Source organism: Stegodyphus dumicola, chromosome 3 (assembly GCF_044657685.1).
Source record: "Stegodyphus dumicola isolate Sdum_Otavi_A_Nest chromosome 3, ASM4465768v1".
NCBI lineage: Eukaryota > Metazoa > Arthropoda > Arachnida > Araneae > Eresidae > Stegodyphus > Stegodyphus dumicola.
This window is the reverse complement of record NC_140770.1, coordinates 13,367,502-13,394,498: the sequence shown is the minus strand read 5'-3', so window position 1 is coordinate 13,394,498 and position 26,997 is coordinate 13,367,502. Positions and strand designations below refer to the sequence as shown.

The following is a 26,997-nucleotide window of genomic DNA, read 5'->3' as shown; positions in this document are numbered from 1 at the left end:
TTTTCTTTAGGAACTCTGATTATGAACTGCCAGTTTTCGGCAGTATTATCTATTCAGTAACTAGTAAGCAAAGAATTGGAAAATATTCCTCAGAATAGTTTTTTTTTTTTTTTTTTTTTTTTTTACTTATTAACTAAAAATTTAGTTTTTTCCAAAATTAAAATATTTACGATTACTAAAAGCTGCCGCAGTGTTATTAGAAATTATAATGAAGTTTCTAATGTTAAAAATTGCTGATAATGTTCGTTTTTATATACTGTGAAGTTGTTGTGATCTTGTTTTGTATTAAAAATGAAATCAGTTAACTAGCATATTTTCCTTTGTAAAAAAAACATTTGTAGATTTGTAGATATTTGCAGATTTTGACTTGCATTTTGATGTAAGTACATTCAAAATATAACAATAATAATATGTTAATTAAAAATTACTACAGTAAAATTAAATGTTCTTCCTTCAGATGCAATAATCTGGAAATTTATCATATCTGGTTATCATTTGAATAAAAATATGGTCTTTTTAAGGAAACGCTGGATTTGTATATATAGGTGAATTTGGAAATCGGTCTGATTTGTAAACATTTACCTGCATTTTCATTATTCTGTTTTTGGTTACACGTTTGGAATATTTCAAAGAGTATTTGCTTGCTGTCTTATTTGTCAGCCTGTCTAAGTATCTTCTTATCTAGTTTTTTAAATATAGTATAGATTTTTATATGCATACTGTAATACAATATGCAGTGTCAGTATGTGTTAAAACGAAACTGTATTTTTTGTTATTTCATGAATAATTAAAATCAGTAACATAACATAACAATAGGGCGCTTCCTTCTTATGACAAGAAGGAAAGGAGTTTAGGCAAAATTGCCCATTACTCTTCCGCCATTTGATCATCTAAGTTAAGGGATTTAAATGGTAACTCCATTTAAATCCCTTAACTTAGACACAGCAAAATCACAATGACCTGGGACCCAGACTAAACTAATGGTATTATGGGCCTGAGCCAGAGAATTGAGATCTTGAGTACAGTTCAAAACACAGTTTTGTAACTTGACACGATTAGCCAGGGCAAGGATGGCTGATTGGCTGTCAGAGAGAATATATATATACTTATCAACTGTATTTTTAGCTAAGAGCTCCTTGGCGACCATATTGATCGCCAGAACCTCGGCTTGGAAAACAGTTGTAAATTTACCAAGGTATAGATGAAATCTAATGAAATCTTCTTCAGATCCCTTGGTCCTTATAATAGCTCCAGTGAAGTTGGATTTTGATCCATCTGTGTAACATTCAATTGAGCCTGTTGGAATTAGGTCAATTAGAGATTCTATCTCATTCCTTTTTGGTATATGAGTTGAGAATAGTTTATCTGGAGCTATTGTTTTAGTAATTGCATCTTTGGGCATATACATTATAGGGATCTCATTGCCCAAGTCCAGGCATATGTCAATGTGGCTTTTCAGGTGGCTTTTATGACCAAAACCTGTCCTTTGGCACCATGTGCCATTTTTATTCAATCTATACATGGCTTTAATTGCTTCTCCGCTCAAGAATAATTTCAAGGGTGGAATTTGCAGTAAAAATTCTAATGCAGCAGTAGGGGTACTATTTAAAGCCCCACTAATGCTTAGGCAAGCAAGTCTTTGCACCTTTTGTAAAATGTTTAAATACGAGCTTTTGTTAATAACATTAATCCAGACCACGCATCCGTAAGAAAGCGTTGGCTGGACAATGGCAGTATAAATCCATAGAGTAGATTTTGGGTTAAGGCCCCATTGTTTACCAACGATTCGCCTACAAAGTACTAGAACATTTGTGGCTGTTTGTGCCTTTTCTTTTATATGGGTGATCCATGTAAGTTTACTATCCAGGTAACATCCTAGGTATTTAACGCATTCCTTACGCCTAATAATCTGGTGACCCAGATATAAATCTGCCAGTTTCCATTTCCTTCTCCACGTGAAAACTATGACCTCAGATTTTTCAGCAGAGAAAGGAAGGCCATTTGTATCACATCAGTGTGAAACTATTTAAGATCTGCTGAGCTTGATTATGTAGGGTTCCGATATCGAAACCCTGTAATAACACAATAAGGTCATCTGCATAAGCCTGTGACATGCCAGGTTCCTCCCGTAGAAGTACTAAGAGTGAGTCGAAAACCAAGTTCCACAGGAACGGAGAAAGAATACCACCCTGCGGACACCCTTTAATAACACAGTCAAAAGTCGTTAATCCGGACTCGTCGGGACTTCGGCGATTCCGGATTATCGATTTTTCCGGATTATAGATCATCAGTTTAAATCTCGTAAGATGGCATGCAGATATTCTAAAATTAAAAATATGAAACCGTAATTTATGAAATAAAGAACAATTATGATCTAAAGGGTATCAAAATTTGCAAAAAGAAAAAGCTTAATATTTATTTGTTTACTTTATTAAACATTTCTTTCAATGTAAGTTGTTTAAGTTTTGCTTCGTTTCATGTGATAATACTTTCTCTTTAATTCTATTAAACAGACATAATTTCTTGTTCAGTTACAAAGTTCTGCCGTTCAAGTCCTATAATTGCTGTGTCAAGAACACCGACTAATTTGTCAATCGAAATTTTTTTGTTTTCAATAACCTCTGTCACTTTTCTTCACTATCGGAAGCGAATTATAATGACGAGGAACTTGTTTTAAATCATATCGAATCATAAGACGGAGCATATCGAGATGAAATACTACATTTGGTAAGGAATTATAAGCCAAATAAAATAAAAACATCTGCGCTGAAGATAAGGATAGTGCTGACAAATCAACTTCCAATTCATTACGCGCCCGCCGCCGAGCAGTGTGAAATTGATAAACAGATTTCGCATTTCAAAACATACTTTCACTTTAGATCCTTTACATATTAACAAATATATATCGGAAATTCTATTTGATATAATCGAAAGTTTAAGCTTACTTTTATAAAATTGCTCTTACAGTCTGCAAAAAATAATAAGCCGGATGCAATTCGAAAATTAAGGAACAACGCAATCATCAACATTAACTGAAATAGATAATTATTTAGCTTATACGTCCATTATACATAAAATGCGCACGCGAAAACGTATTCTGCACTTGCGCCCACTCATATGCGCAGTCGTAAAGGGTCTTACGCGCACGCGTGAACGCCTCTGCGCATGTGTGAACGCGGCGCATGCGCAGAAAGTTTTTAGTTTTGATGTCCTTATTATAGATCCTTCCGAATTATGGGTGTCCGAATTAATGACTTTTGACTGTATCTCTCTTTACTTCATAGTCAGCGAGACTAACACAGATATTCCTGTTTTTAATCATGAAGATGACCCACCTAGTTATCATAGGGTGAATATGACTTCCAGTAAGGGCCTTATGTATTTTCTCGAAACCGATGTTATCAAAGGCTCCTACAATATCCAGTAGAATCCCAATGGCAAAGTGTCCGTCTATAATTGTCTTTTCTATTCTCCACACGAGTTGGTGTAAGGCCGACTCAGTGGAGAAGCCAGGCCTAAAACCGTGTTGGTCTAAGCCAAAGATATGTTTCAGATTATTATCTGACTGGAGGTGCCAGAAAATCAATCGCTCCAACAGCTTAAGCTGGAAGGATGTTAGCGTGATCGTTCTAAAAGAGTTTGGTTTCTCATATGAATCTTTTCCTGGTTTAGGAAGAAACACACCTCGTGAAGTTCTCCAAACCTTAGGAACATATTCTAAAATCAAACTGGACCTGAATATGTCCACGAGAATGTGACCAAAAATATCCCAGCCTTTCTGAAGCAGAATTGGGTAAATGCCATCGTTCCCTGGAGATTTAAAGGGAAGAAATACATCAAGGGCCGCTTTAGCCTTTTCAAAATTCACAATTGTCTTAGCAAAATCCAGATCTAATGGATTATGAAGTAGTTTCAATGGATTTTCCTGGGGGTCAGAGGTGACACTTCTGTCCCCCAGATGAAAATTCAACATGGTCGAAAGTGTATCCAAAGGGTTTATAGTATAACTGCCATCAGGTCGCATAACCGATGAGAGTTGAGATCTTTTAAGAATCTTATGTACTCTGGCAGTCTCATGGTAGGACAGAATATCTGTGCAGAACGATCTCCATGAGTTGTATTTAGTTTTCCTGATTTCACTTTTAAATTTCCTTTGTAGAATTTTGAAGTTAGACCAGTTAACTTCAGATTTATTTCTGACAGCTTTCCTGTGCGCTCTCCGAACCTCTAGGCGGAGGCTTTCAAGCTCCTTGGTCCACCAAACTCTCTTGCTAGGAGAGTACTTCCTTCGTTTGAGAGGGCATGATGCATGATAAGATTCAATAATGATATTTGTCAAGTTGTTTGCTTGAATATCAAGCTCCTCGACTGTACAATTATTGTCTAAAACCTGAAGGTTAATAACATTAGAAACCAGGAAATCCTTATAAAGGTCCCAATTTGTGTTTTTAATGTTTCTGAAATATTCAACTGGAATTTCATCTCTAATACAAAATTGTATAAGGCGATGGTCAGAAAGTGAGGGATTGTCACTTACATGCCAATTCTCAATAAGGTTATAAATATCAGATGAAGTTAATGTGAGGTCAATGACTTCTTCTCTTCTTCTGTTAACAAAGGTGGGGCGATTTCCCCTATTTACCCAAGTTAGGTTGGTATTCATTATAAATTCCATGAGTTTTTCTCCTCTAAAATTAGTATCAGAACTGCCCCATGACAGGTGGTGAGCGTTAACATCACCACCAATAACCATAGGAATATTGTTTATTTCACAGAAGCTCACAAGATCTATAAATTCTTGCGGAATGTTAAGGTCATAAGCCATGTAAACTGAGCAAAAACAAATGTTTCCTCTCAGTGAACTGTTTATGTCCTTAATTACAATAGCAGTTAAGTCCTCTGATGTAAATTGGGATAATTTCATAGCCTTTATATTTTTAGAAATGTAAATGCTAGTTCTAGGTCTTTTATCAGGTCCCTCTGTCGAAAAGAAGTGCGCGTTCATGGGCCTACCAAGGATTTTACCCTTGTACACCCAAGGTTCTTGAATTAATGCAACAAAAGTGTCTTGCTTACCTAATTGAGCAGCTAAATTATATGAAGCTGCTCTGCTATGTTGCAAGTTTAACTGACTAACCTTAACCATTAAAACAGGTTAAATGAAAGAAAAGAACTTACCCTGAAGGATTTTAGGAGAGACTTAGTTAAAAGCCGCATCCTTAGCATACTACTTCAAAGGAAGTAGTGACAAGGGAGACCTATTCAGGTGTCTTCTCCAGAGCCTCCAAAGAAAGCTCTGGTTCTGACTCCTTTTCGGTCTCCCTTTCTTCCGTCAACTGTTTCTTTGGAGGATCCCTGGGCGAAGGAATTGATTTCTCCTGTTGCCTTGGTTCCTTCAACTGTACACAGCCACGGGCACCACAAAAAAGTTTGAAATTCTGGGCCTCCAGATAATCCATAAGTTCATGTTCTACTCCCAGCACCAAGGTATTACCTCCGTCTCCAGGGATAACTGCCTTGATGGTGATCTTCTTAACATCAAGGCCCTTGTTGCAGGCATCAAGGAGCTTGATGTTATCTTTTGGTGACCTGTTTCCAGGAAACCAAGCGAAAAACCTCTTCATGGGGGGTCTGTCTCCGGGAGCCATGGCATGATAACCTGGATGGTTTTCTTCAGGGTCGGGTAGATCATTAATTAAAGTCTTCAGGACGTCCACAGTCTCCCGGTCCTCACATGCAATGTTGAGGCCATTCGGCTGCAGGACTGTCTTGTGGACCCTGCAGGTGGTGATAGAGCCATCTATAATTCGATCATCAATTATAGAGGTGATGAAATCTGAATCCACCGATGTTATGTCTCTGGAATCATCCTTGCAGACGATTCGCAGAGTGATTGCCTTTCTTGCAGCTTGACTATATAGCCGTCGTTTCTTGAGGGCCATTTCCGGGGTGTCACCAGCAATGCGTTCTCTCTTACGAGACTCTTCATTGCTTGGATGGTTCTTCCTCACCGGTTTGGAGGTTGCTCCAGAGGTCCCAGCTTTATCTGTTTTCTCTTTCGCTCCCTTCTCCCCAGAGATCGAGATTCCTTCCATGGCCCTCTCCAGTCGTTTCCGCTCTTTCCATCATTGGTGACTGGTCATCCGCTTGCGCATCTGGCACAGTACTTCTGACAGAGGAGTCAGTATCCATCCCCACTGGGTTCAAGGCGTCCGTGTCCGAAGGCACATTCACCCTTTCACCAGCGGTTCTGGTTTCTGTAGTCCTAAAGAGAAGAGCGTCCGCACCCGAGGGTACATTCACTCCCTCAGAAGGAATTACAGTGGTTATAGTGGGGATTTCAGAAGATGCGTTTTTATCTAATTTTGTATTACAAGCATCCATTTTGGTATAAGATTGAAGGAAGGGGGAGAAAAATTCCTTCCGATTTTCTAAGAGCCAGTTTGGAGGGGCTAGCCCCAGATTCAGCAGCCAGTAGTGACCTCGGAAGAGCCCCCTGCTCTGCCATGCAGGACCCCACCTGGAACTACAAGGCAGGCAAGATTATACACCAGCTGATAGAGCAGCCAGGACATGCTGGTTAGGCTGCCCCGGGCTCCTGTACTATCTGGCGGCCTGAGACGCAAAACTCAGCTTTTCTCCTGTATCCTCTACATGGCTGCTTCCTCCAAGACCCCTCCTCTCCAGATCAAAGGTCCTCGGAATTTCAAATCCTCCCCCACAATCGCCGTTGGGAAGAGCGGTCCGTTGGGTCGTCATAAGATTACTCATCATCAGACCGAACCTCATCCCACTGAACCCCAGTATGCCACAGGACTTTGTGACAGTTACCCATTTAGCACCACCCAGGGGGCACGTGTGACTTAAGGATAATCACGGACACGAGTAACATTACCCCCCATTAAAATCAGTATGTCTTATATGTATATATTTTCAATTTCATGACTGATCATTGTGATATTTAAATACTTAGGAATTTAAAATTGTAAAAATTTTCAGAACAAATTCCAAATCTGAATATAAAGAAAAATTCTGTTTTAAAATGCAGGCTATTTACGAAGTCTCTGAACATCTTTAACAGCTTGATGTTTGTGAATGGAATGTATTATAATTTTGGTACTAGTCGCACTTTCACAAACAAGGTTCAGAGTTTTTGTAATAAGTGAACAACTTCGACGTATGCAAAAAATTTATTATCTCTGATTGACAATTCTCCAGCTGTGGGAAGATGTGATTAATCAGTGTATGAAGGTAAACTCCAGCTGCTGTTGCTTGTTCATGCAAGAAAAATGTGCCTAGAAATCTTGTCATGTAGCATCCCTCATCAAGCATTTACTTTTGGGCTGTCCTGCTTCAACCCCTCTGCAGCATGAGTATTTTTGAATACATAAATCATGTGTATTGAACTAAAACAAAGTGTTAGATAAAAACTTTATACAATAGCACCCTAAAATATGCAAAGTGCCCACAGTAACCAGGTAAAGTTTTTCACAGTAATTTTTTCAAAAGCTCGTTGATTCCCCCCTCCCCCCACACACAAAACAAACATTATGAAATGTAAAGCCATTGACCTCTAAAATAATTTTGCGATCGCACAGTTTTTCAGAAACTTTCAGTGCTTGCAATGGCATTTTTATTGATACCTGAAATTGTATAAATAAGATTTTAATGGTTTGAATAATTTTCTTTGCTCATTACATTTCTACAATGAATCTTTTTTATTTTTAATTTCAAATATGCAATTCAGTAGTATTATTATTTTTCTATTTCATATTTCTTTCAGCTCGACAGTGCTCACCTCGAGGGGGTGAATTACACATGGAATTAGCAAAGAATAGAGTTTTCATCAGTGGAGATGTAGTTGTAGTAGTCAGAGGACAGATAAACTTTTGATTATTATGATTGTTATTATTTTAATCAAAATTTTTACTCTGTCTTGAACACTGTAAATGACTATTGCATTTTTGTTACAGTGCATTTAAATCAAATTATTTCATTTTAATATTTGTAATTCTAATATAAAGTTAAATATGCAGAATTTTAAATTGACTTATTAATTGTAAAGTTTTTAAAGTAGTAGTTACAGATGCAAGATATTTATATATATTTATTTAATATATATTATTTGTAGAGCTGATCGAATGTGTGATAAATAATGCACTTGTCTAAGATTTAAAAAAAAAGTTAAAAGTATGCCAAATTAAAATATGATAAATAAATTAATCATAAAAAGTATTCTGAAAATTCAAACTTTTATATTTGCTTTAGATATAGCTATCTGTTGGCATGGTGTGTTTGTTGCAAAACAATTTTAATTCATTTGTGTTGGACAAAACTTGTACTGGACTTGGATTTTGAGATACAAAATATGGTGTTTATGATATCTATAAATCTCTTCTGTCTTAAGATCTCTTTTATTTATTATCCTTATTAAGATAGGATCTTATAATAAGATCTATATAAAACTTCATTCTCATGTCCTTCTTTGAAGTGATGTTTTTGTGATTTCTTGTGCTTTCTTAGGCTGTGTGTATTTGATGTAAAGTATATTAAATATGTTTTTTAACATAGCTATACAAGGTCACATATTTATTAAATTCTAAATAGAATTACGTTTATTGCTAATTGCCAAATGCAGAGAAAGTGTAATTTGTTTCTAAATCCTCCTTCCCCCAAGAAAAGGAAGTCTTTTACTCAAAGAATGAGTAAAAATATAGAAAAAGACCCAGCTATAGTGAACAGTCATCTTTTTTCCATTCAGTTCATCTTACAAGTGCAGTACCATGAAGTTCTTAATTGCATTTGTAGAAAGATTTTGAATATTAAAACAAAAATCAAAATTTCAACATTAGAAGCATCTGTAGCAATTCTTTCAATGTGTTGGAACCCTTAAAACCCTTGTGACTTTGTATGGTTAGTGATTTTGTGAAGTTTCTCTGCAGCACAGCATTTTGTTTTTGTGATCTAGTGATGGGTCACAACAGAGCATTTATCTAAACTATTTGAGTAAGCTAGAACTTTTGCTTGAATACCTATGTGTTCTTTTTTACCAGTTTTGAAATATTTCTGCAAGTGCTTCATTAATCTTCAGGTATGAATTAGTATCTGTCATAATTGAGGGATTATTCTATTAGTCGAATATAATTCTGATTCCAGTACTCAGTTTTAGAGAATCTGCCCACGGTAACCTTTCTCTGTAGAAAACAATTTCCTTTTTCTGTGATTATTTGAACAAATTATGATTATTTATTATGTAATATAGAACTTTTTATATGATTATTCCAACCTGACTGATGATCATCCATGGTTTCTCTATGTTTTGTAAATATTCTGATTTCATTGTTACATACTAAACAGAGCTCTAAAAAACCTATGTGAAATTTGCCATGTCTGTAAGAACAAACATAGTAATACTTTAATCTGCTAGCATTTGCAGATATGCAGTTCAGGACTGGTGCCAGAGCCAGTGTAACCGAAAAGGTTAAGGGTGGAAATTTTTAAAATTTAGAGGAGTAATAAGCAGACAGATTGCCTCGGGCAACAAAAAAAAAAAAAAAAAAAAAACTACTGCCAACCTTGATCCAAATACATAAACCATACACTGTTTATCATGTTGATGCAAAATGTAGAACAGTGCAGCAATTAAATAATGAAATTATGTTTTTTAAAAAAGAAAAATGATAAAATTGACATATATTAATTAGTCAAAAGTACATTTTTTCCATTAACCCGAATATCCACCAGAAGCTAAGCAGAGGTCATTGAACACCTGCTATTGCAATCCTGTTAAACCGCCTGGCCAGATGTGTATTTTTATGTTTTCCCTTAGAAGATTCCTGCATGAAAGCATCCTTTCCCCTTAGACAGCTGTCGTATAGTTTTCCATCTTCAGTTAAAAGAAAAGACATTAATAAAGCAGTGGAAAGATCTGATAATAAAGGAGAAACTCTGTAGAGATCTGCTTTTTGGTATATTTATTTAGTGTAAACTCCCTCGCCCCCCCCCCAAAGAAAAATTTTCTGTTCAAGGTAATTTTAGCTTTAAAAAAAGGGGGGAAGACTAAATGACAAGGGGACAAATCTAGATAATGTAAAATATGGTTAAATACACAAACGTTTTGGGGGACCAGAAATAGCTGCAAAGTGGAAATGCATTTTTATGTTTCAGTTTGAAGATTGCTGTTCAAATTGAATGATGTAAAATGCAGCATTAAAAATCATTTGCTCAGGCAGATATTAAATGACTTATCAAAAATGTAATGTAGTTATAACCGCTCAGCTTCTAGAGACTTTTTTGAAAAGGTGTAATCTGATTGGTTAATTGTCACTCTGTATGCATCACCTTTGTTCCCATTTTAAAATGTTTCAGGAAATATAAAAATTAATTAAAACATATTTATTTAATGTATAGTTTTATTTCTATGTGCAGCACTTTATGACTAGTTTTTTTAATCATTCAGATTTTTCATAAATTATGTTAAAAGATAAATTTTGATGAAAATATCCAGCAACATGATGTTATAATAAATAGGTAATGGTATTCCTTTGGAGTCATGCTAACTGAATGGGAAAAAATGCATAATGCAGACTATTGTTGTTTACTGTACCTTTTCAAATGAACATGTTTTAAAATTGGTCTCAGCATGCATGTATTCTTTTTAGTAATCACCTAGCATGTCATCTTTTTATTGTCAAATTCTTCTCATATGTTTTTAATCATAATTGAGTGTCTTTATAATGCATTGGTCACAGAAAATGAATAATTTTTATGTTCTATTATCAAGTTTCACTCAAGTTTTTTTTTTAAATAATACTTGTCTAAAGTACAAATTGATGAAGCTTTTATTTTGCCTGTGTAACACAAAATGTGTCATTTTTACATAACATTGTTTTGTATTCTTAATAGTGTTTGTAAAATTAAAAAATAAATAAATGCTCAATAAATGTTTGTAGATGTCTTCAGGTACTTTACACTGGTCTTTCTATAGCGTGTCTCTGCATTCGTTTTCGAACAGTATGTTCTTGTTTGCAATTGTTAATTCAGCTTATCGCCAGAATGCTCTGTTGGATTGAGTTCGAGACTTTAAGCCAGCTCATTGAATTCACTCACTCGCATTCCTTCAAACAACTCCGGATATTTGCTTTATACAGTGTTCAGCCTTAAGATCTCTCTTTGAAACACAAATTAAAACGGCAATGTAGATTCTGTTTCAGATTTTATTTTACTGTCATATAGAACAATGTTTGCCAGCTTTGTTTTAAAGGCGACAATGTCGAAATGCTTGCCCCCATGAACTATCCACTCACCTGAAATTCTGCAGTGGATATCTCCAGTACTTCTGTATTTCATTGTAATAGCATCCCCTTAACTGCTTGCGACCTGCATTTTAATCTTTAATGTATAACCTATAAAAATATGAAGGAAATTACCAGGCGACTTCATTTTCCAATATGGTGACATTGCAGAGCCAGGTTGTTTACCAGATCTTTCCCCTCATAATTATTTTTCTTGAAAGTACCTAAACGTTGCCGATTTCAGACATAGACTGCAGATAATTGAGGAACTGAAAGGTGTTGTATGTAGTGAAATCAAAGCAGTAGTGACCAGGTGGACAGCAGAATGTCCGGGTAAGGCTTCCAAGAGTGTATAGCCTATCAGGCAAAACTGGGTTGATTATTAAGCAAAATAAGCATTTGCTTAGGGCATTAATGAAAGGAAAGCACGTCAAGAAGGTGCTCAGGGGCTCATGAAAAGAAAGCACCAAATTTTTTTTCATTGCAGTTTTATCATGGATTGTATAGCACACCTAAATCAAGAGACAAGAGAAATGGAATAAACATTTGGCTTAAATTTATGTAAGGCATCAAAATCTTTTAACTGCTTAGGGCTTCTAAAAGTGTTAATCTGGCTCTGTTGATCTGGTAAGCATTTCGATGATGAAATCTGTAGAACAAGCTGATTGCAAAATGGCAGATATTATTCTGTATTTGTAACTTAAAAATAAAATTTAAAATATGATCTCATTTGTGCTTTTTCTATTTCTGTTTCAAAATGAGAAGATTTTTCTTTTCCCCTGCAGAGCCCTTTATATGGGCATTATCTTATTGAAAGCAAAATGAGCCAGGTTTGAACTAGTGCAATAGAACAGACAATGGAAATTATTGTCCAGCACTAGTGGTCTAAGAAAAACAGGTCTGCAGAAGTGTTCATCCCATGCTATATTTCACAGTAGAGACAATATATATTATAGTTCGACCGCCTCATCCGCGACCATGAGTGAAAACACGCATGCGCCATTCGGACTGACTTATTCTCAAAATAGGGTGGAAAGATGGGGACTTTCTTTCCCTTCAGCATAGCTCTTTCCGGAGAAGAGAAGACCTTTCACGTCGCAGCAAGTAATACCTCTCTTTTTGGGCGAGTCTATATGTTTTGGCAGAATGCCAACCAGGGTTGCGCTTGAGATGGTTGAACTATAGTAAGTAGCATTTCCTCAAGTAATTACTATGTTCACATACATCTGTTGAATCTCCACAACATGTAATATGATTTTTTTTTAACTCTGCATGTTTTTTTTTTTTTTTATTGTTTCTTGTCTCTAGGCATCATACTTCATACTTTATCACACTTTATGCTATTTTTTTATCATTGGCGATGCAAATTTGCCTGTGGAATCCAAGTACAAGTATACAAATACAATATTTTCTGAACTCAATCTGAAAAAAGCCAAGTCTTCAGCTACATCTTCTAACAAGGCTAATAATAATAAGGATTTGACTTAATCAGGTGTCAAAGGTATTCATGATCCTGATTTTTCATTATTCTGCTTCCCAAATCAGAGCTGGAGTTTTAGAACTCACATTTCCATTTGATTTCTGTGTCAGTCAGTCTTGCTTATGGTTTTTTTAACATACTAAAAATCTTATGGATGGAATGGTTGAATCCAGTGAACACCAATGATCGTGCCACACAGTCTCATGTTTATCATTTTATTGAATTCATGCAGATGCAAAGCAGCCATACTGGGCTACAAATATTTTTTAATTTATAGAAGCACCAAAGAGCAAAGTAAGAGTTCAGGAAAGGCATTCATAGTGGAATTTAGGAATAGTATTTTTTTTTTTTTTTTTAATTTAAACACCATGCAGTAGAATTTAAAACTCACAGAGACTGCACCGGAGGCAAAATGCCCTGGATTAATGATATGTATCTGTGCCCTGCAGGTGTTACTACTAAATATTCTATTTTTGAAAGCATATCACTACTGAACAAATGTGTTATATTCATATATTCAGGGGTAAAATTTCTCACCTGCTTCACTTAATGTGTCCTTTTGTGTCTCGTTTTTAGGAATGTGACATAAAAGGTGATATTTTTGAAAAACGAAACATTCACTACTTCTTTTCAAAGCACCATTGTTTAGATCTCCAAAATTCGGGAAGGTGTTATTTTTTGTAGGTTTTTTTACTATTTTTAAATCCCCCCCCCAAATAGGCAATAGTTTTGGGTATGTATAGTAATTAGGGTTAAATATCAGAAAAGACACATCAAAATGAAAAGTAGAAGTTTAAAAAAGTTACATAATCTGCAGTAAGAAGAGATTTTATTTTTATTCTACCAAATCAGATAATAAATAGTAATTTGTGGGCTTGATATCTCTGAATCAAATGACGGCTTCAATAGATGAGGGCTGTATTTATGAATGCTGGTCCCTTTTGAAGGATGTCGTTCCTCGTCCCTTTTTTGGAGCTTCAGGATTAAATGCTTTCATTATATCACCTACATTAGGTTTTACATATTTTACAGTAAAATTAACTAACTATATTTCAGTATTTATTTTTCAAAGTGTTTTAAACTTCAGCAGTGGGAGTAGAAAAATATTATGCTTATGTTAAAATTTCTGAAGAATAAATATTTAACATTTCAAAAATCATGCTTTTTTTAACCCTTCTCTATTAATTAGACATAGTGACAAAGATTCCAACTCCACTGAAAATAAGTTCATTCGCGGGGTCTCCCACCTCATAGTCATACAGGGTATTTAAACATTTTTAGAATGATTTCGATACAGAATTTTAAAAAAGCAAACGTTTTGGAATTAAAATTTATATCTACAGCTTATTCTTTCAAATTGGTAGTACATCATCTGCTACTTTTTAATTTGTATCTTTAAAAATATCACGTGTAAAAAAGCTGTAAATTGAAGATTATGATTTTGCGCTTTCCGAAGCGAAGTATTCCTGTTAAATAATTCAAAAATGTTGTGGAATGCATGGTATTAGAATTTCTATGTGCAAAATGAGAAGCATTTGTAATTGGAATGGGAAAAACTGTCAATCATTACCTCTGCATGGAACGAAGACTCCAAAAGAATACTTGGAAAAGGTAAGTAAGTACTGTTCCTAAAGTTAAATTGTTAGTAACAATAGAAAATCGGTCAATGCAGAAATCAATTGCAAAGTCTGTAAATATATATGCAGCAAACTATAAATAAAATAATAAACCAAAATTTAGAACTTCGAAAGGCTAAAAAACAGAATGCTCGCCATCTTTTGCTGAAGCATGTGGCACAATGTGAAGCCCGGTGGTGCAGTGGCTAGCACATATCGCAGCACCGGGCCTCGCATTGTGGATTAGCGCATCGCGCAGCAGCACCACAGGTCCGGGGGGGGGCCTTTCATCCCTTGATTTCCATCACTTGGGTCAATAAAATGAGTACCAAGTTCGCTTCAGGACTAAACACTGGGGTCCTGCGACAAGCTGTCCACTTGTTCAGGTCATATGCTTATGCACTCCGGGAACCACGGTCAAGAAAGCAGATTTCGGGCACTACAGCTGTTATGCCACTGAATTTAGTTTATGTGCACAACACAAAATAGTTTGTAGAACCCTGTATGAAAACTATTTAGTTACTAAAATGACTGAAATGGAAATACATTTTTAAATTCACTCTATTGGTGCGTAATTTTGTTTGGTATCCTCCAGTATAATATATGACTGACTGTATTTTGATAATCAAAAAGAGCATGATATACAAGCATAATTTAATTTAAATGAAGATAAATTGCAATAAAATTCAAAGATAAGTACTATGAAATATTTTTAAAAAAAAAGGGCTACAATCATCAAAAGATAATGGAAATTTCTAGATGAATGTACTGTAAAAGGTTTTAATAGTTGTGTGCCAGAATTTTCGTTTGGAAACAATGTAATTTTTTACAACTTATTGACGGATTGTCTGTCTTACAAGACGTGCTTCTGTGAAAGGCTTTACAAGAAAAAAAATTGGCCTCTGTGTATGTTACGTTTGAAAACCCAATAGTCAGGCGTCCTGTTGTATGTGTTCTTTTGTAAAGAACTGCTGTGATATATATGAAGGAATGCTCACCATAGAAACATTATACCCAAATAAAACTGCTATCATGAATTCCATTTCTGAGGAAAGGGGGAGTTGATGCAGATTTTTACTTATTTGACTATTAATAACTGATAAATAAAGTAATATTTTAAAACAAATTTTACTTCCTTGTATAAAGAAAAGAAACCTTCGTAAACATATTATTTAATCAAGAAAACCATCTCTTCTAAGGTTAAAAAAACTTCGTTTTTGCAGTGACAATACTTAGCAAAATTTGTAGTTTGCCTTTCGATTTTTTAAGTTAGAAATTTTCTGTAATAATGTTGAAATTGATCATTCTAGATTTATAATACAAATATTATATCAATTAAAAAATTCGGTACATCGTTATTATAACTTCGACTGTGAAACTCGCGAAGCAGAGCGATTTAGTGCCAATTATGGGTACGCATGACGTTACAACAATCTCTGTTTTCATTTGATATAATCACGATTGATTCTCATTTGTTTTTATGAACAAGTACATACATTAACTGATATTCTGTATTTATTTCCTGCATTTTGAAAAAGCGGTGAATTATTTTCAAAATTACGGTATCTTGCCATAAAAAAAATTAAAGAAAAAAAAAAAAAAAATATGATATGGCCGATATGGTCAGTTGTATATGGCTGATAAACAGTCACACATGGAATAGTTATGTGGGGGGAAGTTTGAACTCGTAGCGGTTTAAATAGAGCTTCCCTTAAAGGTCGGTGGGTAAACAAATTAATGAGAAAACGAAACAAAATAATAAAAATCGATGAAATCTTTCTTACAAAGTGGATGGAATACTGATTGTTTATTAAATAAAGAGGTTTCAGTTCTTTCAGAATTTCTCATAAGCGATTAGCGCACTTTGATGGTTCGCTAGAAGACAACTTTCGCGTTCGATGATTTAATATGTACCAAAAATTCTGTGTGATGTGTATAATCTCTATAAGCAGCATTATTTTAAGCTAATTTTAAAAACTTATTCAGTATTAATGATTTTCTGTTTTAACATGTTTATAAACAGTAGTAAGTGAAAGAATGAAAATGCATTTAATATTTTGAACATTTATTACGTTTTTGCATTACAAACAGTTTGGCACACATTTTGCCAAAGCAATACTGATTTCAAATAAGTACTTCAACACAAAGTCGTTGCACAAATAGTTTATAAAACATCACATTTAGTAACATAAAAATTCGAATAATATCTATTACAGTAAAATATTGCCACTGAACAGGAATGGACTCCTACTGATAAACATTATTAACAAATGCACTAAACAGACTGTAGAATATTAAAATGTCGTTGTATATCGCTTATGCTTTGCAACTCACCTTCCATAAAAACGGCTTAAAATAACTTTATGCAAGTTGCTTCTTTTTAAGTACGTTTAAAATATATTAAAAGAATTATTCAGAGTTCATTTTAGATCTGAAGTTTTGGAAAACTATACCTAAATTGGCCACGGTAATATATTTATTTCATTCATATTACTCTAAATAAAATATTAACATAAATTACTGCGAGTCGTAGAAAATAGTATATGTATTTTATTAAATAGTTAGTTGATGCATAAAAAGAAAGAGAAATATGACCTTATTCGAGCAGACGATAAAAAATATTTAAAATGTACTCGTATATATTTGGTAGAATGTTACGGCGGACGTTTTTTGAAAACCTATAAATGTGCTTGTGCAGTCTACAAACTTATAGAATTAAGAAGCATTCTTTCATTATTTGTAAAAGTAAATGGCTGGCATCTGCGAAAGTGTGGCGTCAATGTTTAGGTAATTATTTGCTTGATATTTTAAGAAAACTTGAATTCTTATAAACATTTTCCTATTCTGAGTAAGTTAGAGTATTAGAAACTTTTAAGAAGCTGATTTATGTTAAAAACAATGTATGTTTCTTCTAAGAATTCATTGTTCGATTCAATTGTTAATGTTTTCGCGTATTTATGTGTTAGCAGAGAAAAAGCCAAAATTCGCCAAAAAAAAATAACGAATAGTCTCCAACTTTGGCAGCATATCTTAATCGCTATTGCAATAGTGTGTGTCGTTAAGTTTTAAAAACGCCTATATGCCGCAGCTACGAAGATTTTTTTTTTTTTTTCGGAGTTTATAGTTTGATCATGGGCCTACGGCATCTACCAAACAGTGAAAGTGATGCTATTAGTTTCTTACAAGAGTATAATTTATTGATAAGTAAATGTCAATAAGTCTGTCAAATCAATTTTATTTGAATCAATCGAAGAGCGCATGGCGATGTAGTATGAAAGACATGGAATCGGTGGGAATGCGAATCGACAACTGGTATTTAGAGTTCACATGGCGGTAAAAGTTGTAGCTAAGGGTTTATAAAAAAAAAAAAAAAAAAAAAAAAAAAAAAAAACTTCAAAGCTGTATTAGAAGCGACTGTCAAATATTTTGCACTCGAAATAGAAAGAAATGAATTCTATCAAATTATCGCCAAAGTTAGCCAATCTTTCTCCATTAATGCTTCAAGTTCCTCTTGGTAGAACGGTGCAATCACTGAAGTACCTTGGTTCGTGGATTTGTTTTTCTCTCCTGTCAACCATCGTAACGGAATTATACTGTATCAGTATTCAAGAAATTGAAGGTAAGGTAATTTTTATTACAACAGCGTTATCTGCCGTATTTAAAATATTTTAATGCATGAACACAGAATTTTGATGAAATAGGATGAACTTTTTTTAATACTTTGAAATATATGCATTCATATTTTATCTGTCGTTTCTGGATAGCTCTAAAGAGATTGGTATGTCAGCACTACGGCAAAACCATGAATCTGCATTTTTTAGGTTGTTTTTGATGTTTTACGTTGTACCAAAAAAAAAAGGGTCATACAAAGAATTATTATTTAGATTTCATTACTCGATTTATCTTAAAATATTTTGCGATTACTGCAGTTTTGCAAACCTATTGGTTGAAAAAGTATATTTTTTTATCTCTTGGAGAATTTTAAGAAATAGATGCCAGCAAAAACGAACTAAGAGACTTTACAGGTTCCCGAATTCGGCGAGGTGCCATTGATAAAGAACTTTATTGGTGGATAAGAGGAAATTTGTTGTTTTCAGAATAAATTTTTGCGTAATTCGATTAGTAAACTGTGATTCTTAAACGAATGCAGTTTTGAACTGCTCTTTTAAATAAGGAGCTATTCACACAGCTTTCATAAGATTTTAATATTAATTTACTTTTTATACTTGCATGTCAACAGCGTGCGTTTAAAACTAAAACGTAGCATTCAAATAGGGAAAGGCGAAAATACCTTTGTGAATGCAGTAGATGTCATTGATAGTGGTATATTAAAGGTGTATTGAAATAACAAGTTAAATTTCTTAATTGAAGAGTTTTTTTTTTTTTTTTTTTTTTTTTTTCCCCAGAGGATTTAAAATGAAACCTGAAATAAGTACGAAGGTTAAAAATATAATTCCTTTGAACGAAACCGAAACTACAAATATCGGCGGCAAATGAAAAGTCGCCATGCTGTTAAATCAAAATTTGTTAAAAATTGTTTAGAAGCATCTTTTTGTAATTACACAGTTACTGGTTTTAAGTTATAAGCGAAATTATTCAAATAGATTAATAGAATTAAACTGTGACCAGACTTTGGTTTTAAACCTTTTTTAACTTAACAAAGGTTTAATAAGTGTTTTGCAATACTTTTCCTAGCAAAGAAAGTCAACTTTCAGCTCTCAGTTTTTTTTAAAGAAATATCATTAGATTATGATTGCAGTACAAGACACCTATTCTACGGCAAGATGTTTTTTGTAATGTCTCGTTTTCTGTGATTAAATTTAATTATATATATTAAGTTATATATGTGTCGACAGCCAATTTTGCTTTTTATTACTTTCGTTATTCTTTTATATTTTCATTGCGGTAATCGGTTAATCTTCCTTACAGGGTGAGCGCGAAACCTAACCAGAGTTTTTATTTGGCGCGATTTCGATTTGGTTGTGGGCTCACCAGCGGCCGAGCGGTAAAGTCGCTGAACACTGGTAGTTCAGTCCGAGGTTCGAATCCCGCGAACGAGCTGGCTGCATGGGTGTTTTCGTGGTTTTCTCCATGTGTAACGTGCATACGATCCAGTTTCCCTTAGAAAGTCCTCCACGAAGGCATCCCTCCCCTTAGGCAGATAGCCCTAGTGAGCTTTGCCATAATTAAATACACACATCAATTTAGTTGTGGTTTCCGGCTGTATGTTTTCTTATGATAAACATATAGCTTTATTTCGGTGATTGTAATGAGTGTGAGTTTACCTTAGCCAGATTTTTTTTTTTCAAATTTAATTTTGAAATATTGTGTTTATTTTTAAAAGTTTTACTGTTTAATATTTGCAGGAGGTCAAGCTGCTGTTGGTGGGAGAATGTTTGATTTTGGATGACGTGTAGTTTATAATTTATGAATGTTTTCATTTAATTTTATTTAGTTAATGTTTTTCGGGTTAGTTAATTTTTTTAGTTTTGTTTCTTGTTTGTGGCAACGAGAGATGTGGAATGTTTAAAGTCTTGAGCGAAAGTGGTTCATTGTGTTGAATTTCACGACAATAGTAACTTGTATAGTTTAGTGAATTTGAATATATTTACGTGGTTGACAAGTTTTTGATGCGAGTGAAGAGACATTTGGTATGTATTATTTTTGTAATTTTTAGTTTCACGTTTGTGACTTAATTTTTTGTAGTGTTTTTTAAATGTATGTTTTAGTTTGTAGCAATTTATGCTCGTGTTGTATTTAGCATCGTTTTCGTTTGCGATGTCAAACTTCACATCGCCAAACAAAGAGAGTTTGGCGCCATCTTATCCCGCTTATGGAAGATTAGCTCTATTAACTTTTAAGTTAGATATGTGTTGACAGCAAGTTTTGCTTTTTCGTTAATTCATTCATTATTGTATATTTTAATTGCAAGAATCGATCGGATTTGGCAAAATTACGAAATAGCACTTGCCAGATTTCGTTAGCTTTTACAATTTTTAACTGCCTATCCATATTAGTAATAACTTTCATTTACTGTTATTTCTTCTAAATAAGCAGACTCGTGCATATAATTTTTGGAAAAACTGAGAGTTCAAAGTATGCAGACATTTTTAATAAGCATTTAAGCACAGAAGCTTTTAATTTTTAATAAACATTTAATTTTTACACAAGGTAAATTTATGCCGGCTAATACACCGTTAGAAAACGTGATAATAAACACAATTCCTGTCTAGCATTTTCTGTAATTGACAACATTCGAGGATGGTAAAAATTCTAACAAATATAAATTTTTGATAGGATAGAAGACATTCGTATATTTAGAATTTATTTGAATATGTATATCGTTGCTGTTACTGCTTAAGGTTATGGGCAAAAATAATTCGGAGGCATAAAAAACAGAAAAAGCTTGTAAAAGATTTAGCTACATGAAATTTATTTACATATATTAGTACAAAAAAAATTAACCTCCTATTTCCTTGCTATGTACGTTTTGTTGTAAACTGAATAGACTTATTTGCATACTATTAATTTTACATTGTTAAACTTCATATTTATTTACTAGTCGAATTGGTGGCATTTTATGATTTTCTACTTTTTATGTAGCATACATCTGGGGAAGGGTTGTATGTCATTTACTATTTCAAACTAAGTCATTTACTATTTTAAACTTATTAATGATAATAAGTAATGTCTTTTGTTAATAACTTTACGATGCTCTAGTAAAAGAATAAAAGTTTTTCCAGTATATAGTATTCCAGAATTAAATACAAGCCATCCATGTTTTAAAATGGTTACTTTAAGAAACATGGGTGGTTTGATTTATGGCTTTTTTTTTTTCTAATTATTTATGGTGTTTTAAATCAAATTATCGGGTATGAAATTAGTATTCATGATGAATGCTACTAATGTATAATGATTATTAAACTGAAGAGAAGCCTATTATAATTACAATTAATATTAGAAAAATATAACATCAAAGTTAATTGGATCTTTCCCGTTATAGGAAAAACAAGCGCCAAATACTTTTCTTTCGAATGATATACACGCCACCTTGTTACTGCTAGACAGAAAACATATTTAGGCGTAAGCTCATTTCGACTTTAGCCCATGTATAACGACGATACGAGCCAGTTTCCCTCAGAAAGTCATCCACGAAGGCATCCCTTACCTTAGGCAAATAGCCCTAGTATGCGCTGCGATAATAAACCATACAATTTCCACTTTAGTCGAATTATATCTTTAGTTATAATTCTAATATATATTTATCTATAATTTCTTAATTGATTTATACATAATCTTAGTTGAATCTATATATATCGAATTATATCTTATTACTCATCATTATCGAATTATATCATATCACTAAACAATGAATGAAACAGAATGACCTAATTCGAAAACAGGATCATTGTTATAACATATGAGCAACGTATGTATTTACGTATGCAACGTATAAGCAACTGTGGCTAATAGGTAATATGGCATATATCTTTCTTCAGAAAACTGGCAAGTGTTGTTCTATAGGGAAAAAATCCAACTATACTATGCACGCGTGTGAACGACAGCTGTCGTCCAGTGATGTCTGTCTCAAATTTGTGCGTTGATTTTTGGAGTCGCGCCTTTCCACTTAGCAGAACGGGCACTTTTCTGTTTCGCCGGTGCAAATCTCACCAAGCAGACTTTTTATTGGCAACAACATACCGTACACATATAAAATATGTTAATAAATGTTAGTTCTTAAGAATTTTTTATTTTGAAGGCATAAACATTTTAATATCATTTAAAATTTTGTATAAAGCCAATAAATAAAGACAATAAATTTGTAAAAAGACAATTTGAGAATTTACTATGTTCACTGTTCAACGTCCTGATTCGCCGGTTCATATCACGTGACCCCAAGTGATCTCATCTCGCATAAACTACACTACAAAAATCTAATTCTCTCAGTAATTATCTACATTAATTTCAAGTTAAATCTTAATTTGGAATACAAGTTTAAATAAAAGAAATATTTCAATTCGTACGAATAGCCTACTCGGAAATTACGTAAAGCCATAGTGCTTTACTTCGCTAGTGCATTCTCATTAGAATGGATGAATTTAACCCTTGGCTTTGCATTTTCTATATTTTCGCCTTCGGGTGAGCGGTGTGATTGCAATCTAATTGACTTAATGACCGCGAAGGCATAAAATTGAACCATCTGATAAAAATTCTATGTAATTGTATGCTAGTACTGAAAGAGACAATCAGTCTGATAAGAAATAGCTTCGAGTTGTTTTGAAAATGAGGCATAAAAGGTAATTAGCGAGGATACTCCGTTTGGCATCAGTTGTGCTATTATTGGCGACTTTATTGCCTGCGCCGGCAAAACGGAAAAGTACCGCTGAAGGTTAACTGTTGGTGTTTGTTATGGCGGCAGTAGAACAAAAATGATTTTCTTTATTCTAGATACATTTTAATGGGTGGTTGACACCTGTCACAAATGCGCCTAATTGTGCAACGTAAGCGTACGCACTGATGCAGGTTTAATTAAAGGAAGCCTAAACTTCCAGTTAAATAAAACATTGTTTATCATTCACTTAATAGACACCTGCTATTTATGGAAGTTCTGACAAACGTATTCAGCAACTTTTAGATGTTTCCTACATGTTAAGATTAACATATGAGCCACCTCGAAAACAGTAAATAAATATGTTCCTACAGAAAGCAAATTTAACTTTTAAAGCATTGGCCATTAAAGAATCTTTGAATACAATCAGACGTAACTGGCGATCAGAGGATTTTACAAGAATGTTTAATCTTTTTTCATTGAACTGCTTACAGCTTTTAATTGATTTTAAAAGGGTAGTTTTAGACATACAATCCGTTGCAGTAACAATAACGATATACCTCACTAAAAAGAATATTTCTTCATTTTTTTACACCAAAGTAGCAAGCATTTTTGGATACTTTCTGATTATCCGCATCCCCAGGTTTGAACATTCCATAGAACTGGTGTGTTCTTGCATACGTGCAGTCTGTCAATCTACGTACTTTCAATATTTGAGTACACAGTAGATTTTCACGCTTTGCCGTTTTTTTCTCTAAATAGTATCCACTGATGGTAAGAATGTGGTACTTGGGTATTATCGCAACCACCTTAGTAGAAGTCACCAAATTCTGGCAACTATATGCATTACAGTTCTTTAGGCAAAGAAAGTCTATGTAAAGAAGGAAAGGCTCCATAGACGTAATGTAAACCAGTTTGTCTTCTACGCCGCTGGAAAGAAAAGAGCCAATTCGCCAAGGGACTTGGCGACGGAACCTGTTGGCGAGAATTTCCCCCTTTGTGATGTACCTTGCTGAGATTTTCCATCTTTGCCCCATGTACAGGAAATTGAGGAACACCGGTTAAGATGAATCGTTCTTTAACTTTTCGCGATAATTTAAACTCGAATTTTCGTGCTTTTTTGTTTTACTAGTTGAAGTTATATTATCCATATCGCAGTTTGATGTCTGATTTTATATCTGTCAATATGTAGAGAAAAAAATGGAGTCACGCTGCTTTAAACTCTTGATAAACGTGACCGTCGAACCTATTCGAACTTCGACATCAGCTTCGAGCTTTGGCGCCTTTTCGCGACTGATATTTCACGCATGCGCAGTTGTGTTCCTTTTCGTTTGGAGGGAGCCACTTCTGCTGCTGTGAAGCTTTCCTTCTTAACAATACATATTCTTTGCTTTAGGTAAATATAGGCCCACCAGCGGCTGAGCGGTAAAGTCGCTGAACGCTGGTACTTTGGTCCGAGGTTCGAATCCCGTGAACCTGCTGACTGCATGGGTGTTTTCGTTATTTTCCCCATGTGTAACGTGTATACGAGCCAGTTTCCCTTAGAAAGTCCTCCACGAAGGCATCCCTCCCGTTAGGCAGATAGCCCTAGTGTGCTTTGCCATAATTAGATACACACACCATTAGGTAAATATAGCCATTGTAAGTTTCTATCAAATTCACCAAATCGCTTTTTCCTTTTGTATAAAACTGCCAAACTCTGCCAAGGTGGTTGCGCTAATGCATTAAGTACCAAAAATGTACACATCTGCCCTACAGAATTTTATTTTTTCTCATGAAGTGTCTTGCTCCTTGTAAAATGTTTTTATTATTATCAATAGAACAGTATCCATAAGCCGTAAAAGTACCTATACAACGTTTTTTTGCCAATTTACCAAGTCGTCAGTGAGCTGGCGAATTTCCGTGGGATTGCGGATAATTGTAGAGTATCCATTGTGGACCATAAAATACATCAGTATGACAGATTTGCAATCATCTTGTAAGTATCTATACTTTCAGAACATAGTATTTATTTAAATTATATACTTTATTTATATATACACATACACTGGACGCCTAAACTATATCACAAAAATAAAGAGAATTAGGATAAAGAACAACGCACCGGATGACGTCTTGTTGGCATTTTTATGCATCAGCATTTATGTGTCCCTTATTGAACAGGCACCAAATACTTTTCACGATAGTCTGGATGAACAAAATCACTGGACTACTCAGCACTTGCATATATACAGCTTGAACCATGGAAGTTTTACAAACAAATATACATTAAAAATATGGTGACAAATGAAATGTTGCGAGTTGTGAGTGTACCTGTATAATATAAGCTCTGTTCAAAGTATAGTTAATGTACGCATTTACCAAAAAAAAAAAAAAAAAAAAAAAAAAAGCAACGCTCAACTCCTTATTTTTTTTCATATTTCTTGAAAATGGAGGTTAAGAAAACCAAGTAGCGAGTATATCTGATTTTTTTTTTTTTTTAATCGTTTAACAGTTACTGGGTGTTTGCATTTATTTCATGGATTATAAAATTATATTGGACTACTTGGGGGGAAAAGCTGTCTCAGTTTGAGATGAATGTATTCTCTACCTATTAAAACATAAATGGGTACTTTTCCGTTTTGCCGGCGCAAGCGATGAAGTTGCCAATAATGGTACAACTGATGCCAAACGGAATATTCTCGCTGGTAACCTTTTACGCATCATTTTCAAAACAAGTCACAGCTTTTTCTTATCAGACTGGTTGTTTCTTACAATACTGGCATATAGAATACATAGAATTTTTATCAGATAGTTCAGTTTATGTCTAAGGCCATTTTCGGTAATTAAGTCAATTGGGATGCAATCACAGCGCTTATCCGAAGCCGAAAATATAGAAAAGGTAAAGTCAAGGGTTAAATTCATCCATTCTAATGAGAATGCATTAGCGAAGTAAAGCACTGCAGTTTTACATAATTTCTGAGTAAGCTATTCGTACGAATTGAAATATTTCTTGCATTTAAACTTGTGTTCCAAATTAAGATTTAACTTGAAATGAATGTAGATAATTACTGAGAGCATTAGATTTTTGTAGAGTAGTTTACGTGAGATGAGATCGCTTGGGGTAACGTGATATGAACCGGCGAATCAGGATGTTGAACCATGAAAACATAGTAAATTCTTAAATTAATGTCTTTTTACAAATTTATTGTCTTTATTTATTGGCTTTTTATAAAATTTTAAGCGATATTAAAATGTTTATGCCTTCTTTTTTTAAAAGAATTCTTAGAACTAATATTTTTTTAATATTTTTTATGTGTATACTGTATGTTGTCGCCAATAAAGTCTGCTTGGCGAAATTTGCACCGGCGAAACGGAAAAGTACCCATAAATGAATAATAGCACTGCTCAGAAATATTGTTGTTGTTGCCTTCAGTTAAAAAGGTTTGAGTTTTTTTGACTAAAGCTTATTCTATTGTGTACAAAAACTGGAAATTCTGGGGCTTCAATCCGAAGCAAGCACTTTTTCTGACTTTGTTCGATGGGAAGGGACGGTCCTCTGTGGACTTCTGCCAAAAACTGGTTCGAAAGGATTCGATGTCTCAGTTAAATTCGGCAATGGAACTCGTGCCTTCAATTACTGCTAGAAGGCTTTGCATTAAAATACTTCTCTTTGTTCGTTTTTTAAAGATGAAAGTTTGTTGGCATTTTGAAGTTGAGTTTATTGCTTGTCGATGAGTTGAGAAGCTGAAAACTTGGCACAGCTGGAAGCACTAGTTCTGTTTCAGAAGTGTGGCTGTTGATGTTCGATGCAGATTTTTTAGTCCTGGAAATAGACAAAAAGAGCGAGATATTAGTGTTTTAAAAGTTTTAAGATAAACTACTCTATAAGCACATTAGGAAGTTTATTTACTGACCTCCATTTCAAATGGCAAATGAATTTATTTTTTAGTATGGTCTTTGCAACGGTCGCAAAACAGTGGATGTTCACGGACATCTGGGCGTCTTAAAGACGACATATTGCAACGACATCCGCAACGAGTTTGCAATGTCATTACGACATTGCTGTGCTACTTGGGAGTATTTATCTATATCAGGCATGTCATACCCGCTGATCTTGACTCATTTTTCTGCATCCCTCGGTTCACCCGAGAAATAGCAATTATAATTAGATATTAATAATACATTATATCCTAATTTATACATTAATAAAATATTATATACTAATTACATAGTAATTTTATCATAAATTATATTTAATTGCATTAATGTCTTGAACGACACAAAAAGTATAACTAT

The 26,997-nt window shown here is 34.2% G+C and overlaps 2 protein-coding genes and 1 long non-coding RNA gene across 4 annotated transcripts in view; 2 read left to right on the top strand and 1 right to left on the bottom strand.

Moving 5' to 3' along the window:
• LOC118195927 (phenazine biosynthesis-like domain-containing protein 1) overlaps nt 1-10,004 on the top strand; it is a 77,257-nt gene extending 67,253 nt beyond the window's left edge. Inside the window, exon 9 of the mRNA XM_035367266.2 lies at nt 7,784-10,004. Coding sequence (XP_035223157.1) covers nt 7,784-7,893 — 110 coding nt within the window. The 3' untranslated portion in view covers nt 7,894-10,004. The remainder of the gene's footprint in view (nt 1-7,783) is intronic.
• net (atonal bHLH transcription factor 8-like protein net) overlaps nt 1-26,997 on the bottom strand; it is a 158,591-nt gene that overhangs the window by 31,160 nt on the left and 100,434 nt on the right. The window contains exon 2 of one of the 2 annotated variants that reach the window (XM_085812583.1): nt 16,439-26,524. The exons of the other annotated variant lie outside the window; for it this stretch is intronic. Coding sequence (XP_085668709.1) covers nt 26,519-26,524 — 6 coding nt within the window. The 3' untranslated portion in view covers nt 16,439-26,518. Of the gene's footprint in view, nt 1-16,438; nt 26,525-26,997 lie in introns of those variants that run through there. 2 annotated transcript variants of the gene reach the window in all.
• Nucleotides 19,947-26,997, top strand: part of LOC146997915 (uncharacterized) — a 189,639-nt gene continuing 182,588 nt past the window's right edge. Inside the window, exon 1 of the long non-coding RNA XR_015040142.1 lies at nt 19,947-20,041. This is a non-coding gene — a long non-coding RNA (uncharacterized LOC146997915). The remainder of the gene's footprint in view (nt 20,042-26,997) is intronic.